The sequence below is a fragment of the Netta rufina genome (genome assembly GCF_964035555.1).
Source record: "Netta rufina genome assembly, chromosome: 1".
Taxonomy (NCBI): domain Eukaryota; kingdom Metazoa; phylum Chordata; class Aves; order Anseriformes; family Anatidae; genus Netta; species Netta rufina.
In genome coordinates, this window is record NC_140123.1 from 149,519,373 (window position 1) to 149,535,982 (window position 16,610).

The window sequence follows — 16,610 nt, forward strand, 5'->3', positions numbered from 1 at the left end:
CAGAAATTTCCAATTCAGTTCTGGAAAGTCATGAAATCGCTGTATGACACAGTTGCAAGCCTACTACCTACAAAGATAAACGAACTCATGTACCAGGTCTTCAAAGGTACAATGCTAGTTCACCAGCTTTGGCATAACCTACTCTTCCCAGAAAAAAATGGTTAGCTGAAGTTTTACCTGAACCAGGCAGAATATTTATAACACCTTTAGGAAATCCAGCTTTAGCTGAGAGTTCTGCAAACTTCAAGGAAGTCAGAGGTGTGACCTAAGTAGAAACACTTAGATTAGGTCTCCTATTTTAATTAAATTAACATCAATAACTATTACACTCAGTACTTATTAGCTTCAAATTATTTTCTGCAAGAAACAAAACTTTTAATTTGCTGATACCGTGAGGAAGAAGGTGGATTCAAATCATTCATCAAAATGTCATATATCATTCTTGCAAATGAGATTACCATCAGAGTAGAATTTAAGACAATCAGTATCTTGTACCATCATGGTTATTTATATTAATATACATGCACTTTAAAACATAGAACAGGTTAGCCTATGGATGAAATCCACTGGGGTGCATAAATCATTTTGCCTGAACAAAAACTAGAGGACCAGAACCATTTGTACATTTCTTTTAGTTTTACCTGAGCTGGCTTGAGAACCAATGTGTTGCCTGCAGCCAAGCATGCCGCACTCTTCCATGCGAGCATCATCAGTGGGTAATTCCATGGGATAACAATTGCACAGACACTTAAAGTAGGGAAAAATGGGGTAAGATTACAGTTTTGAAGGCAACATTTGAATGATTTTTCTGTATAACAAGGCTGTCACTGAGAAGAAAAAAGTGATACTTGCCCTATTGGCTCTTTCTTGGTGAATGTTAGATTATGGTTTGGCCGTGCCTGGTTAATTGGAATTGTAGCACCCTGAAAAAAACAAAAACAAAAACAAAACAAAACAAAACACCACAGATTAATACTGGTACCATGTAATCATTTTGGTTTCAAATAGAATTTAAGTAGCTATATAAGTATGTTCTGGAAAGCCAGAGAATAGTTTCAAAACCAGAAGCGCTTATGCATCAGAGAAAGGAGTGGGGATGTTTCTACTGTAAAATTTCCTACTAAGACTACTGTAACCAAATCCTGATTTTCAGTTGGGTGACATAAAGGCATAGATAACAAAAATCTGGAAGAACATAAAGCGGGAATATAATGCAGGAAAGAAAGCTGAATGATATTCTTGGTTGTAGATCTTAAAGGTTGACCTTTGGCTGTTGAACCTATGCTGTTTGCTGTGGTACCAAGCAAATTTAGAAGTCTTGGCCAGGACGTAACAGAGCATGAGGCTCTGCACCTAACAGCATGACTGGACCACAACAATATTCTGTTCCATGGATTATAAGAACTGACTAAGCGTGCATATCCTCAGACATCTCAAGTAATTTGTTAGATATTGGGAGTCAGACTTTAAATCCATATTCTCCAATTGGAAGCAGACACTGCTTTTGTATTGCCAGGAACATCCACTGTAGGTAAAATCCTAATTCTGTTTTATTTTTCTATTCTTTGATTACTTTGCTAACACTGCTTTTTGGCACTGTCAGCAGAAAAAAAATGCATAGAGAAGTACTGTTATTGGTCATTTCCTTTACACATTCACTTGCCTGAATTTTGTCGCACCATCCAGCAAAGTATCTGAATGTTTGCACAGACATTCCAATATGGGTTTTCAAAGCTAAAGTGTAGACAGCTCCTGAATCAATAGACTCTATGGTTGCTAACTCTTCTTGATGTTCTTCCATCAGGTCTGCAAGTCTGTAATCAAAACATTACAAATGCATGTCAATGAGAAGTGACTTCTAATCATTGAGAGCATAAAATGGTATTTTGTGTGGCAAAGAACTGTAACTAAAATAGCATTGCCACTGAATCTGGAAGTGCAGCATTGGAGTGCAGCACTGCTCGTTAATGTCAGCAAGAGCTTGAGCAATTGTCTGTTAAAGTCTGCATATGTCTTAATGTGGACTGCAGTATACACTGGATTAAGACTAGATCTGTGAAAAATTCACCTGGTCATTCAATTATGGTTTTGCAATTAATATTAGAAAAATTGCTCTCTCTCTGTTGTACTACAAGGAGCCAATTATAAAAAATCAGACCCATAAGTCAGAAAACAAATGCACAGTAATATAAGAAATGTCAAGTAATCAAAAGTACTGAGAAGGACTAGTTAGTGTCCTAAACTAAGACTGGGGAAACCTAGCGTCATAACACTGCTTCGTATTGTCTGAACTTGGACAGATTGCTTAAGTGTTACATGCTTCAAAGGCACATGGATGTCCAAAGATATAGATCCTAAGCTGTAACACAAATTGAATTTTATATGCATTGGTACATTTGAAAAATCTGTCTCAGGGTCTCCTTAGGCCTAAAGGTCTCCATCTGTTAGATTTATGAAGCAAGACGGTGGGGTGTAAGTAAGACTGTGAGTAGTCTGTAATCTGTGAGTCTCTGTGGTAAATGCTGTTGAATTAATAGTAGCAGCAGAAGTATCTCTTAGTGGTCCCCTGCTCAGGCAGAAAGGTACATTTGCATGAAGGAATTTTTGCATCCAGGTCTTATGTCTCATATAAAAGTAAAATAGATGAGGCAAGGTTTTTCTTAAGCTTCTGTCTGTTTTGGTACTCAGATGTATAAACAATGCTCTCATGTGATTTTAAGAGGTTAACTAGGTGCATTTTAGATCCTGTAAAGAGCATTTGAAACTGGATGTGGAAACTATTTTTTCCATTATGTCATTTCTGCACACTTAAAACATTTGCAGAGATGTGGAAAAATGCTCTTCAATACCTTTTTAAATTGTATTTTCAAGAGTCAGCTACAGGTCAGGGCATAAGCAGCACTGTGCAAAAGAACAGGTATGGCATGTCAGGCACAAAGGAGGAAGTTCCATTTACTGCATGCCTCATATCTTCTATTAATGATTCCCTAGGACAAAGTAGCAGAGCTACAGGCTTTAAAGGTATAAACCTCTCCAGTCTGGCACTCAAAAGCTCAAGAGGAAGAAAGGGCCTTGTTTGAATTAAGGTGGACTGGAGAGAGACTTCATTCGTACTGGGAATGATTTGCAACATAAATATTCTGGTATACCTATCCTGGAGAGCCAGTCACCTAAGCAGAGAAGAGTTTAATCCAGGAATAATCAGTGAAGGGGAGTTACCTTTTCAATATGCCTAACCAATATAACTCTGCTTGCGGGTCTTTCAGGTGTAGAACACAAAACAGTAGTCCTAAGATATTCAAGGTTTATCTCCAGGGCAGAGTTACCCTGAGTTTTCAAGCACTCTACATTCCTAGCACAATTTAAATCCAAGTTTGTACATGTTTTGAACTTTGTACACTTTTGAAAGTTTTAATTGTTAGTTGTGGTGTTTAATTTTAATCTGAGTTTTTAATATTAGTTTTGATTTTATTTTTCTGTTGTGATTTTTTTTTTAAGTTTTGCAGGCCTTTTTTTTTTTTTTTTTTTTTTTTTTTTTAACTTTATGAGACAAACAGCATTTTCAACATTGCTTTCATTCTGTATTGCTAAGATGCCTGCAATGTATTGTAAAGCATTTTAAATATTTTTTGTTTCTCAGCTACACCTATTTGGCACATAACCTCCTGGCACAAGGTAATACAGGCTTAATACAGCAGTGCATATGGGCATACTATGCAATATTACATTTTTTGAAAGGAAAAATATCCCTCTCTTCACTACAGATGAACATGCAGTTTTTTCAGCCCAGTTGACTTGGCCAGGACATCCAGTATTGATGTTGACGGGCCTGCATGCTACAGCCTGCAGAAGAAAGATGTTCAATACACAGAACCTACTTCTTCATGAGTTCTTTGGTGTAGGAAGTTTCAACTCTGTTCAAGATCCTACCGTCCTTAAAGCCTACTGCTATGTCAAGTACAATAACTAAGCTATCTGCCCCATGAATAAGAACAGAATTTGCCAAATACATTTATTTCTCTGTGCTGAGAATTTATTTTTCATCATCACATTAGCTAACTGTGGACCTGTGGCAATCAGGATTAGCAATCTGCTTGTTCACTCATCTGTACTCTACTTACTCATCCATTCATGTGTACTGAAATTGAAAAAAGGACACTGAAAGCAGTAAAAACACTTCATATAGCTCCACAAAAGAGGCTGTCTTTATAGGGAAGCTCTGAAGCTTCTAGTTAGGTCAAGTTTGCAAGACAGTCCCCTGCCAGTGCTTGCTCTCTGGCATCAGAAGTGTCATGCTGCATATGGAGAATCTTCAGTAACTGGGTTTTAATTAGCTGCCTCTAGTGTTGCCCTTGGAATATCTAGCTAGTATGATCATCCTGTCCTTCCAAGATCACCTCTTGCCTTTCGAGGATCAGAAACCATCGCTAAAATACCATTCATGCAGCATAATCTCTGTCTTCTGAAATAATAACAACACAGACAGAAGGAGAACCAGACATTCTCTAGGGCTGACACAGTGAAACAAATTCAAATGAGAAGAACTGAGCTGGAAGCCTCTCAGCTAAAAGTGGGATTCATCTTACAGTGTTTCTACACTGTGCAATTCTTCCAAAACAGACCTAAAACATCTGCCAGGGTGGGTCTGTAGCAGGTTAAGAAGTATGCTGGTTTATGTACATGGAAAATCTAGCATCAGTTACAGTCAGTTGCAAAATTAGTGGCAGTGTGGCTGTGTGGTTACTGTATGTAGTGCAAACACAGGTACTGAAGTAAACTAGGGGGCAAAAAGATAACTAGTCTGGTAATTCTGGGATTAAGAATATCCATCATGTTCAGAAAATCTGTAACAATTCTTCAGAGGAATAAAACAACATGATTTTAAAAAATGAAACAAACACAAAACTGCTCTTTACATACCTGTACATGAGTCGCCCTCTTTCCCTTGCATTCATTCTTCCCCATTCACCATTTTCAAATGCCTCTTTTGCTGCTGCCACTGCTTTGTCAACATCAGCGAATGAAGCAGAAGATACACTGGCTATTATCTGTCAAAAGGTAGTGATGTATGTGTTAGCTCAGACTGAAAGGCTACTATGCTGTGTGCAAGTTTTTCTTCCTAAACTTCTTGATAGGGTATAAGCAAATAATCAATATTGTCAAGCCCGTCATTTGTCACGGGTGAATCATGCTGCAAGAAGTTGAGACACAGCTGACACTGGCTGAATTTCACAGAATTGTCTAGGTTGGAAGAAACCTCAAGATCATCGAGTCAGATGGAGTCAATAAGACGGAGTCAATAAGATGGAGTCAAAGAGACCTCAAGATCATCGAGTCAGTTTGGAGGACAATGCAGGGACACTGATTCCTACATCTTTCTTCACATCAAGGCACATTGTCTCACTGATATATACACAGTATTTTATGACAATGGTGTTCTATCAAGTATACATTGCAAATCCTAACACAGAATTGCTATGATTTTTAGTCCTTTCCATTATGGAATTAAAAGAAAAGTACTAGAATCTGGCTTCTGATGACAGTGACATTTGTGGTATTGATTTCAGCAGAATTCAGTTACTCCAAAATTAAGTGGCATACAAGGGCATCAGCAGCGCTTATTTATAATTCTGAGTCACTCAACCAATATTCAGTGTTTTTGAGAGGACGAAGTGGAACTGTATTTTCCTCTTGAGAAGTCATCTTTCTAACTGGGAATTTAATGGGATATTTTAAAGTCACATTTGCCCTAAGACATCAGCCTTGTAAATAAAAGTAAAACAAAAACTGTTGATGACTTACAAAAACTATATACAATATCCTAAAATAAATACTTCTTTAGCGAGTAAACTTCAGCAATTTTTCTTTGCAAAGCTAAACAAGAATGTAAAAGCAAAACATAGAGCTGGGCAGGGAGACTGACATACTAGTTGAAGTGGAATTGGGTTATTTTTAATATGCAACTTAATTGAAATGCAAAAATGGTAGAATATACAAATTGAGAAGTAAATTGAAATGTAAAATTATTTCTAGAGGTTCTTTAAAGTATTTATGGTTTTGAACTTGGCAATATTTGGTATTTTAGATTTTTTGTAGGCAAAGAAATTGAAATAAACTGGTATTGATTACGCTTCAAAATTACTTACTGATCCATCTGTTGGATTTATGGTATCATATGTTTTTCCATCATCAGCATTTATAAATTGACCATTTATGAAACACTGGTATGGCATATTCACAGTCATGTTGTTCACATTTTTTGAAACCTAAGAGAAAAATAAATAAGAAATTAATTTGAATTTTTAATAATTAAGATTTTAATGTAGCTTAACAAGCTTTTGGTATGTACAGCCAACATCCACCTACATTTTAGGATGTATATATAGCTGTTAGCAATGATCGAAAAAGTAAAATGAAATTGAAATCATATTCTCCATTAACACCAACACCCATACTCAGAGACAGTGAAGCAGATTTCAATAATTTTTATCATTGGATCTCTGTGGCTAAGAAAATACCAAACCCTGGTTAAGGCTGGCCCCAATGGACTTGAAATGAATGTGTAATTCCCAAATTCAAGTAATCCTGACATGTTTAATGACTTCACAAATTACACTATCCTCCTTTCACACAAAGTTTCCAATCGACACTTAGAAGAAAAACCTAGCACAGTTTGTGTCAGGACGGCAGAAGGTCTAGAACCATTGTGACTGAGGCATACTGGGAGGACAGAGCAGGAGAGGTAGGAATATCTGCATGTATGAGAGCTACTCTAAAGTGTGTTCTTGATCTCACAGTTTCTATAACATTGTAAATGATGTTGCACACATACTTCCGCTCCAAAATGAAAATATATAAAACCTGGTGAAAAAAAGTTACAAAGAGTTTGCATGACCAAATGCCTGTATTTCCTCCCACATCAAGCAGTCCAAGAAAATGCATCATCTATCGTCCCCCCAAAAATAAACAGTAAGCAATGAAGGCAAAATAAAAGATCTTACATAATCAATGACCAACTCTTCTTCTTTGTCCTCTCCTCTGAGTTTTCTGACAGCCATCTGAACAAAGTCTGCAAACTTAGTGGCCATATACACATCCTCATTCTGCAGCTGAAGCCCACTATATTTCTGTTTGATTTCTTCTAGCATCCTGAAGATTAAAAAAAATATAATAAGTTGAATTACAAATGGAAGAATTATTCAGATAAACAAACCATTGTAAGTTGGAAAGGAGTCAAAAGTGGGCACCGGTTTGTATGCACGTGCACATATATGTGTACGTGTCTCTCTGAGAACAGTGGCACTGCAGTTGTACATTTTACTGAAATCCCTTGGTTTAATTGGGGGTGTTATGGAAAAGGAGATACATTGGACAAAGTTTTCTTTTTTATTTTATATATTTTTATTTTATTTTTTGAACACTATCAACCCTGACTTAAAAGCGCTATGACAACACTGTTTCCATTAACTTTTGCTTCAAAATGTTGTTGTTTTGAGTAGGTTTTTTTTTTTTACCTGACAACATGCATAGAGGATGCTCCAGATTTGAAGAAGTCTGTTGAATCCTCAATTACAGCAACATTGCTCAGAATTCCTTTCCAAATGGCCTAATAATATACAAAAAATGTGGAGATAATGATGAACAATCCTCTAATTGCAAGAAGTATTTATCGAGCGGTATTTTATAAGGTATCCATGCCTACAAAGTATATTATTTCATAGGATTATAAAACAGAAAAACATTTTAAGAGGATCTGGAACTTTCTATAGATCTCATGTTAGCCAATAACATAATTATCACATACAAAAAAATTATTTCTTCCATGATAATTTCACTTAATCAAACACACAACCTGAATGGTACAATGTTAATAATTTTCATGCCAATTTTTAAGGCCTTTATTCTCCAAATATATTCCTGCTGCATTATGGAATGTGCTGTCAACAGAGGTTGGGATTGCCTGGAGAACTTTGTGACTGGATGGTGGCAGCTGAGCAGAGCTGAGAAGTAGTTTAAGCTGAATGCATCAGATAGACATTTCTGCTAATGTGAAAGGTGAAATAACTGGTAGAATGAAATTTCAGTTAATTATAATCAGGTTTCAGAGTCAGCAGCTCGTGTCATGAACTGAAGAGTTCACCTTTTTTTGAGCTGTTTTATCAGTCAATAGCTCCAGGCATCATTTTAGTTGCTGGCAAGCACGTTCAAGGTAATCTTGGAGAAGCAGTTTAAAACATCAGTGCATCAAGCTGCTTGACTTGTGCCAAAAGTTATTGGCTCTGTAGCTGAGCTAGCGGAAGGGGAGACATCTGTGATTCAGTTGCTCTGGCACGAAACCCAAACTAATCACCAACGTGGCTTCAATCTAAGCACATGACACTCATTACAGGGGGGAAGACTATGGAAGATGACAGCAAGGTGCCTCTTGCCTTGATAGATTTCTGTTCCAGCTGCCCCATCGCCACATCCCTCTGCGAGGTAGCCTCTTGTGTATGGTTGTGGCAGAAGACAGCACAAAGGCAGAGGAGAAAACTGCTGCTTTTCTCTCTCAGACTGCTGTTCCAAGACTCCCTGGAGCTTGTCCACAAGAACCATTCAGACTGCATCCAAGTGAGTGCTACCACAGTGAAGAAAGGATCTCACAACTATGAAGGTCTAGAAAATCTCACTGTTGTGAGACAAATGTCCTTTTGTTTCTCCTCACTCTACACTCACTCCCGCCTTCATCATTCACAAACTTCTACTATCACTGACCCTGTGATCACTGTCTTTGTACCACTTGTATCTGAAAGAAAATTTGATAGGGTTATGTGTAAATTTTTGTATATTCTAGTGAATTCTCACATCTATCAGAATTAATTTCAATAACTAAAGATTTGACTCCATACTCTTCAAAAAATAATTTTCGTGGTGAAATAAAAGCCATGCCTTCCTTATAATGAGTACACAATGCTTTTGTCTGAAGTAATATACTACTAAAACAGTTTATTGTATTACCCTAATATCTTCTGCCATCTTTTTTTCCTCTTCTGTAAGTTCCAGGGCAGTTGTTTCATCAGCAGAGAAGTATTTAGATGCAGGGATCATTTTTCCATCCTCAAACTGTAGATTTCGCACTAGTACCTGAAAAATGAGGGGATATGATTTTAAATTATCTGGGAGGCAATACATCATTGTGTGGAGAGTTTTTAGTTACTGATATGGTCATGGAAATAGTAAAATAAATGGCTTGTAGGAAAGCTGCAATGATACAGGTAATTTGACAGGTCATTCCTACTTGTCTTCAGATTCTTCCCTAGCATTAATATATTTTAATCCATTGAAAATGAACATGGATTTAGTTTGAAGCAAAACATGAATGTCTTTTCTATAAGCTCCAAACAAATTTGCTACCATTTGCAGCTCAATTTGTATAGCAAAACAATTCCACACCACCTGCACTTCTTGCTAATTTATTCCATCCTTACTCATGTTTGCCAGGGTGAGCACTTACCATCTTCCCATCATTACCAAAAATGACCAGGCCATTCTTGGTTACAAGTCCAGGTCTTGAAGCACCTTTTATTGCCAACTCTTGCCCAGCAGGCACCGAAGCATCAAGTAATGATGATCCATAAAAAGTAACCACCTAAAAAGAAATTGCTTTAAAAGTACATAGATTCTAAACATGCTTTAAAATCCTAATGATGAAGTGATACTGTTTGGAAGCTTTAATATAAAGTAAAGTAATAAAATATAAGTAACTACACATGGAAAACATGATATAACATTATTTCTGTATCTTTGCAGCCCAGGACATGTAAAACTTTGCAAGCTGTCTAAACCTGCAAAGCTGCTTAGCTGTAACGTTGTGCAAGACTAAATCAATGCAGAAAGGGAAGCAGTTTTTGTCAGCACATGTCCAAAATGAAAGACCAGCAGAAGCCTGGCTGTGAGTGGTGGAGTCCTGATCTGCCTCCAGGCTGGAAATGCTGAATGCTGCCTCTCATTTAGTCTCTTCTGCTCTTTCTGGGCTCTCAAATCAGTCCCTCAATATTAGGGCAGAGCCAGGCTTTTGGAACAGACTAGCAGCATCTGTCTAACAAAATTTGGACATCATACACAGGAAATGTGACTTTAAAATATTTTATGCAAGTAAAATGCGGATCAAATGTGTAATGGTTTTAAAATACAGAATAGAATCATAGAATCACATAATGTCTTGGGTTGGAAGGGACCTTAAAGATCATCCATTTCCAACCCCCCTGCCATGGGCAGGGATGCCACCCAATAAATCGGGTTGCCCAGGGCCTCATTCAACCTGGCCTCGAACACCTCCAGGGATGGGACATCCATAGCTTGTCTGGGCAGCCAGTTCCAGTGCCTCACCACTCTCTGAGTGAAGAATTTCCTCATAACCTCTAATCTAAATCTCATCTCTTTTAGCTTAAAACCCTTCCCCCCTCTCCTGTCATTATCTGACTGAGCAAAGAGTTGTTCTCCATCTTTTCTATAAGCCTCCTTTAAGTACTGCAAATCTGCAACATGAAAAGGAAGTAGTTATTTTGCGATTAAATTAGATAAATTTATTTCTGTAAATAATTCTAGTATTCTTAGGACCAAAACTGTTTTAAAAATACTTTTGTTGTTGTTGTTGTTATTTCAGTGCTCAGTGTTTATATGCTTAGTGTTTCATTCTGCTGTTATACTGTGATGTTGCCCACTGTACAGCATGGGTTTCTTTACACTGTAATGCATACCTACTTCCATGAATGACTGGCACTGTTTGATTCTACCCTTGCTTTTCACTGCTTTGTACCATTCATGCTATTTTTCAGATACTGCTCTTATCCTTCTTTTAAATGCACCTATCACAAAAACGTTACCTACTGTGTTCTGTATATTTGTTTATGTGCTTGTTCTAGATATATACAAAATATACAATCACCAAGTGAGAGCTACTCTAACATAACTCAAATTTATATTCACCTGTATGCAGACACCTTTAGCTTTTGTAATAAAAAAGTCACAAATAGAGTACTGAATTTACAGAGCTTACCTGGCCATCTACTGTTGCCCATGCTCCAGGTACTTTATCATGCCCTCGGATCCAGTTGTGCAAAGCTGCTGCAGGTTGATCCCAGGAGATCTAGGAAGTCAAGACATGTCAGCTAATTCTTCTTTGTTTAGTTATAAATCAAGTTACTAAGGCTTTCCAAGCTACAAATCCCCCCCACCCTCACCTCTTTCTTTCAACTGTTAAGAACACAGAAAGGGTGTGGGCTAATACAGGAAGATCAAAGAACTCCACATGGCTTATCATCAAAGACCTATCAAGTAAGATGCTCTTTCTAACACTTCTCTGCTCTGTGCAGCCTTTATCTTTCCACAGATCCTCCTTCTCACGCTAATATAATGAAAACATAACTCTTGCTACTAGGTATTCATTCATAAATAATTAAAATTATGATTAACAAATTTACTAAACGCAGTATAAATATAAATAGCATATGTTAGGGTAACACCTTTTGCTGAACATGATCTATTTATTGCTTGGTTCTTAAGTTCTTTAAAAACTTTTATTAAAATACTGACTAATCATTTACTGACCCTTTATAAATTGTTTCATAATGGAATCTCTACTAAAAGTTGCAGTTTGTAAAGAATGTCATATATACTTTAAATGTAACACTAGTGAAAATGTATTGCTTTATCTTTGCAAGTACTATTGGTATATGTATGAAATGAATTAAATAAAGTAATAGAATATCTATTAAATAACAAATCTCAAGTGTCCTTCCTAGTTAAAGCACAAGGAGTATTTAGAAGCAAGCTAAAAGCCAATGAGAATAGTTTTCCAAACAGGACGTTAAGCTAGTTCAATCCAGGGGAGTTTCTTATATACTATATTTAAGGGATGAATGCAGTAATTGAATAATAGATACAATTTAAATAGATACATTAAAAAGTACAAGGCACTATGAATCTTTGAATTCACTGAAGTTTTGCATATACTATTCACATTTGTTAGGTCCTCATTCTCATTATTTCCTGTAATTTAAATAATGACATGAACATTCCCCTTGGTCAGCTCCTTTTCATTGACATTTTAGAATAGCTGGGAGTCAAAAGCAGTAACCTCATCAGGTGTTCTGCTAGTTCCTATGTACAGGGTCAGTATGTGTATGGGCACCCCAAAATTTTGGTCCATAATTGTTACATAAGGTCAGAACACTTAAAAATATCCATATGGAAAGCTGTTTGTGTCTAAGCTAAGTCAGGAATTGTGATATGATAAAAAAAAAAAAAAAAAACATTAAAATTTTATATTCGCCATGGACAAGAGAAAGAAATTGTTGGTAACATTTTCACTTTTTTTTTTTTTTTTTCTTTTAAACTTCTTCAATGGTCTAGAAAAGGAAAAGAGAGTATTACAGGCAGCATTCACTATCATTTTATGGTGGCCTTCCCAACCACAAAGACTCAGCTAATGCAGTAGGGATAATTATATAGTATATGTTGCCCATGCTCCAGGACATGGGCATTATTATTATTATTATTATTATTATTATTATTGTTAGTGTTAGTGTTAGTGTTAGTGTTAGTGTTAGTGTTGTTTGTTTATAAGACCTCCTTGCTTATTTGTTTTTCTGGTAGGTGCCAACACTTATTTTTCCTAACATCAAACCTATTTCTGGCAGAGAATATAGCATGGATTGTTGGTAAACAAACTATCTCCATTCATTGCAGTATTTAGAAGTATGGTAATGTTTTAAGAAGTCACTGAAGGTGCAGCTGCTATCTAGCTATTTGTAGATGATCTCAAGTAGGTCACCAAGTTTCTATATATATGTAACTGCTGGCAGGCAATATGAGCTTAACCTGGGGCTTCATCTCAGAAATATGAGACGAGGAAACAACTGAGTTAAAGCCTATATTAATTTCATGTCACTAGTATTGAAATATAAATTAGAAACAACTTTTCTAGAGATACGCAGTAGATAGGCAGTAGATAACCACAGTGTTATTCAAAACTACCTCTGCATTTTCCTTTTTCTGGATCCCTTCATATGTCGCCCCTTCTTCAGGCTGAGGTATACGAGGTGCCTTACCATCAGCAATTAGATCTACAGCTTCCACCTAAGTAAAAAAGTAACAAATTTAAAGTTAGCTTGGTTTCCCGTTTTGAACTCAGTCATACTTGGGACTGACTGCAGAAGACTGTCTTCCACAAGAACAGGTTTCTTTACAAAACTTGGATTTTCCAAAATCTAGGGAACCTATACTGCACTGATTAACATACATACATACTTCAACTTCTTTGACAAAAAAAAAAAATAGCCTTAGAAATTTGATTGGAGTGCCTAGTTACGAATTGCAGCTGCCTAAATTCTGCACAACCAGAACTTAGCTAAGGACAGAATGAGGTTCTGTATGTTTGCATTCATCTCTTTCTTTTTTCTTTCTGTGGAAAGATATTTCACTACATTAAAGTAGAGAGAGAGGAAAACAAAACAAAACAAAACAAAACACCTCTAATGATTCATGCTGAGTATTTTTATGCATTTTCTTTTCTTCATTTTAAAGCAAAGCAAAACAAAACAAACCAGAAAAAAGGACACGTATACAAAGCCCAAAGCCAGTCCACCAAGGCTGTGAACTTTAAACACCATCCTTCTTTTTTCTTCAGCCTCACCCCTAACTTTCTGTTCTCTCTAAGCCTGTAAAAATTTTCACCTTGTAAAAACATTCAAGTTTGTGGAAGAGCTACACTCGAGACAAATCTGACCTATTGCCTTCTGCAGAAACAGGATATGCTCTGCCCACTGCCAGCAACAAATATTCTTAGGCCACCTCCTCAGCTGTTGTGAAGCAGCAGAGCTCCTTTGAGTTCTAAAATTCATCTGAACACCACAACCTGTCTTACCAAATTTATGCATTTTGTACTTCTTCGTCCTTTCTTTTTCTTTTCAAACCCCAGCAGATGCTATTCTTTTCATTTTAAAATGTTGATATTTAATACAGGTAATCATACCATAGCCTTTACGCCCTCTGGGAAGAGAAACCGGTTGTACAGATCATCCACAGTATCATTTTGGCCAACATCACATTCTCGCTGCAGAAGTATTGGTCCAGTGTCCAAACCGTCATCAGCCCAGAAAATTGTAAATCCTGCTTTCTTATCTCCTTGAATTAAAGTCCTGGAGGTAAAAGAAACCTTACATTAAACACAGGCAGTATGAAAGCAGTCAGGGATATCCATCCTTTTGTTACATTTTTACTTGCTTTATGCAGAAAAGAAAATTCCAACAGCATTTACCCCCAGTTTCATTGCTCATTTCATAGCCAGGTACCCGAAGTTTTGATACTATTGATGTGTATTTCCCCAAAGTGACATAAGAAAGGCTACAACTGAATCCAGAGCATTTATCACACAGTTCATTGTGCTATTTATTTTAAGTGGATTATCAGTGATAAAACACATAGAGCAACAGGTATGCAATGGTCGTGACACAGTTTGAAAGATGGAACTATCTAGACGGTGTATTTTCTAAATAATTCCTAATTGTTTACAGTAACTAGCTAAGCTTCAAAGCTTATCTGTAGGTCAGCAAGGGAAGCACAGCTGTCCCACAGCTGAAAAAGAGCTAAAGTGAGAGTGGAAAATGATGGATGCTTAAGAAAGCAGGAATGTTAAAGAACTGTTTAAGGAAAAGTCAATGGGGGAATTTATGTCCAGACAGATTCTCAGCTGGTGTGCATGAACATAGCACTGCTCATACCGCAGACCTATGCCGATTTTCATCAGCTCAGGATCTCTCTGAACTTGAAGGGAATTTCAGCTACATAGAATTTTGAGTTTTCTGTTGGAGCTGCAGGTGCCTCAGAATGATGGAATATCAAACCAAAGTGCTTAAGCAAGCAACCAGAAGTGAAGAGGTACAACTTTTCTGCATGCTTTTAATGATATGTATGCATGTAAACACCAATGCCATATTCTGTAAGACATATATAATATAAATATTCCCTTGGCAGTCCATGTTGTGACAGGATCATTCGAGATCTGGCTTATACACATGAAAATTCACAACATAAACACTGAAAACTACATCATTAAAAGGAAAAAAACGTGCATTTGAGTAAAAGAATAAAAAAACTCTGAATACAGTTGGAGAACTTAGCAGTTACATCAAAAATGAAAATTTGCAAAAACTTGGGTAGTCCATGTGAGATCTTTCACACATTTAAGCAGCATCTCATCTGTTTTGTATTATCTAAGAATACAGAAAGAGCACCCTGGTGAGAATTACATGTGCTCAGCATTGCACTGAGGAAGAAGAAAGTAATGTGGGCAAATGCCGCTGATGCTGAGTAGACAACAGGATGAAAATTACAGTGAGCTCCTTCCTCTGTGCACCATGTCCCTCTGCAAATAGTTGCTCATAACGAAGTGGCAGCAGCTGGAAAAGGCTGTAACTGACGAAGCAAGGAACCCTCAGTGGCTTAGGACCTTTGTTTGTGGCTGGTGTCTCTTTGTCATGCCTAATTCCCACTGTTCCCCAATACATTTTTAAATAATCACCATGCCACCTGCACAGTTATTTTTAATTTGTTTCTTCATACTTAGACAATTTCTTATTGAATTTAAACATTATGATAGGGACATTTCTGTTGTCACAGGAGTGCTAGATCTGAATCCACTGTGTTCATTATTGCAGGGTAGTTCTTTCACAATAACGTTTTGAATCCAGCTTTGTGCATTGCTCAGGATGATAGCAGGATAAGCTTTTCTTGTTGATTCTTTTCTCTCTCTCTCTTTTTTTTTTTTTTTTTTTTTTTTTTTTTGTGTGTGTGTGTGTGTGTGTGTGAAATCTTAAGCTCTGTATCATGCCCTGTAGACAGTTATCTAGTGTTTGTTTGAAGGGGACAAACTGTAAGGGTACTGTCCTGCCTATGGAAACTACATACTGTTGATTTACCTATGTGAGTAAAATATATGAACGGACAGATCACATCACTGATCTTCCCAGAATAACAGCTGCACTTGCAGTGGAAATCATGCTGAATCTCAGGTATGAAGAGCAATTCATGATCCAAATACTCAGCTGCTTCAGAGAACTTGCTTCAGAGCAGTTGCAAGTCAACAGAAATGTGTCAGCAATTACATGGGTAATGGGTCTGGCCCAACATCCCACCAGGACATACACGTAGTTTTGATGAACAGCATGCAAAAACTTACCAGTTGATTGCAGAAGCTCCTCGATGCCGTGGTAGGATGGATGGATGGTAAATAATTGAGCCATGTTTTGGGCAGTCAATAACATCCATAGGGATGAACTGTGTACAGAACGGAAGGACATTTAGCTCTGCTCCAACGGATTTGTAGGCTGCAACTACTTCCTGGATAGGCTTGCCTTTAGCTCTCCATCTGGGAAACTTAAAAACAGGAGTGCCATCCTTCTCTGCTGCCAGTGCTGAGGGACGAGAATATTTTTTTGTTAATTCACATTTTTTTGTTAAAAGCTCAAATTCAAATGAGATATGACAAGACAACTCAGATCATGAAATGTAGTACGTAGAGCCCTTTGTACTGTTCTGTATGGTGTTTAAAGAAAACTTTGTGCTTGAAT

At 37.1% G+C, this 16,610-nt stretch overlaps 1 protein-coding gene across 2 annotated transcripts in view; it reads right to left on the bottom strand.

Annotated features, from left to right (window-relative positions):
* Window positions 1–16,610, bottom strand: part of ALDH1L2 (aldehyde dehydrogenase 1 family member L2) — a 34,340-nt gene that overhangs the window by 9,521 nt on the left and 8,209 nt on the right. Inside the window, exons 3-17 of one of the 2 annotated variants that reach the window (XM_084306506.1) lie at window positions 16,395–16,454; window positions 16,220–16,317; window positions 14,015–14,180; window positions 13,018–13,119; window positions 11,039–11,128; window positions 9,494–9,628; window positions 8,998–9,123; window positions 7,515–7,606; window positions 7,002–7,149; window positions 6,147–6,266; window positions 4,921–5,048; window positions 1,664–1,814; window positions 853–923; window positions 642–747; window positions 178–265 (exon numbers count right to left, since the gene is read on the bottom strand). In XM_084306506.1, coding sequence (XP_084162632.1) covers window positions 178–265; window positions 642–747; window positions 853–923; window positions 1,664–1,814; window positions 4,921–5,048; window positions 6,147–6,266; window positions 7,002–7,149; window positions 7,515–7,606; window positions 8,998–9,123; window positions 9,494–9,628; window positions 11,039–11,128; window positions 13,018–13,119; window positions 14,015–14,180; window positions 16,220–16,317; window positions 16,395–16,454 — 1,681 coding nt within the window. Of the gene's footprint in view, window positions 1–177; window positions 266–641; window positions 748–852; window positions 924–1,663; window positions 1,815–4,920; window positions 5,049–6,146; window positions 6,267–7,001; window positions 7,150–7,514; window positions 7,607–8,997; window positions 9,124–9,493; window positions 9,629–11,038; window positions 11,129–13,017; window positions 13,120–14,014; window positions 14,181–16,219; window positions 16,455–16,610 lie in introns of both variants that reach the window. The other variant, XM_084306505.1, reaches the window with a different exon arrangement.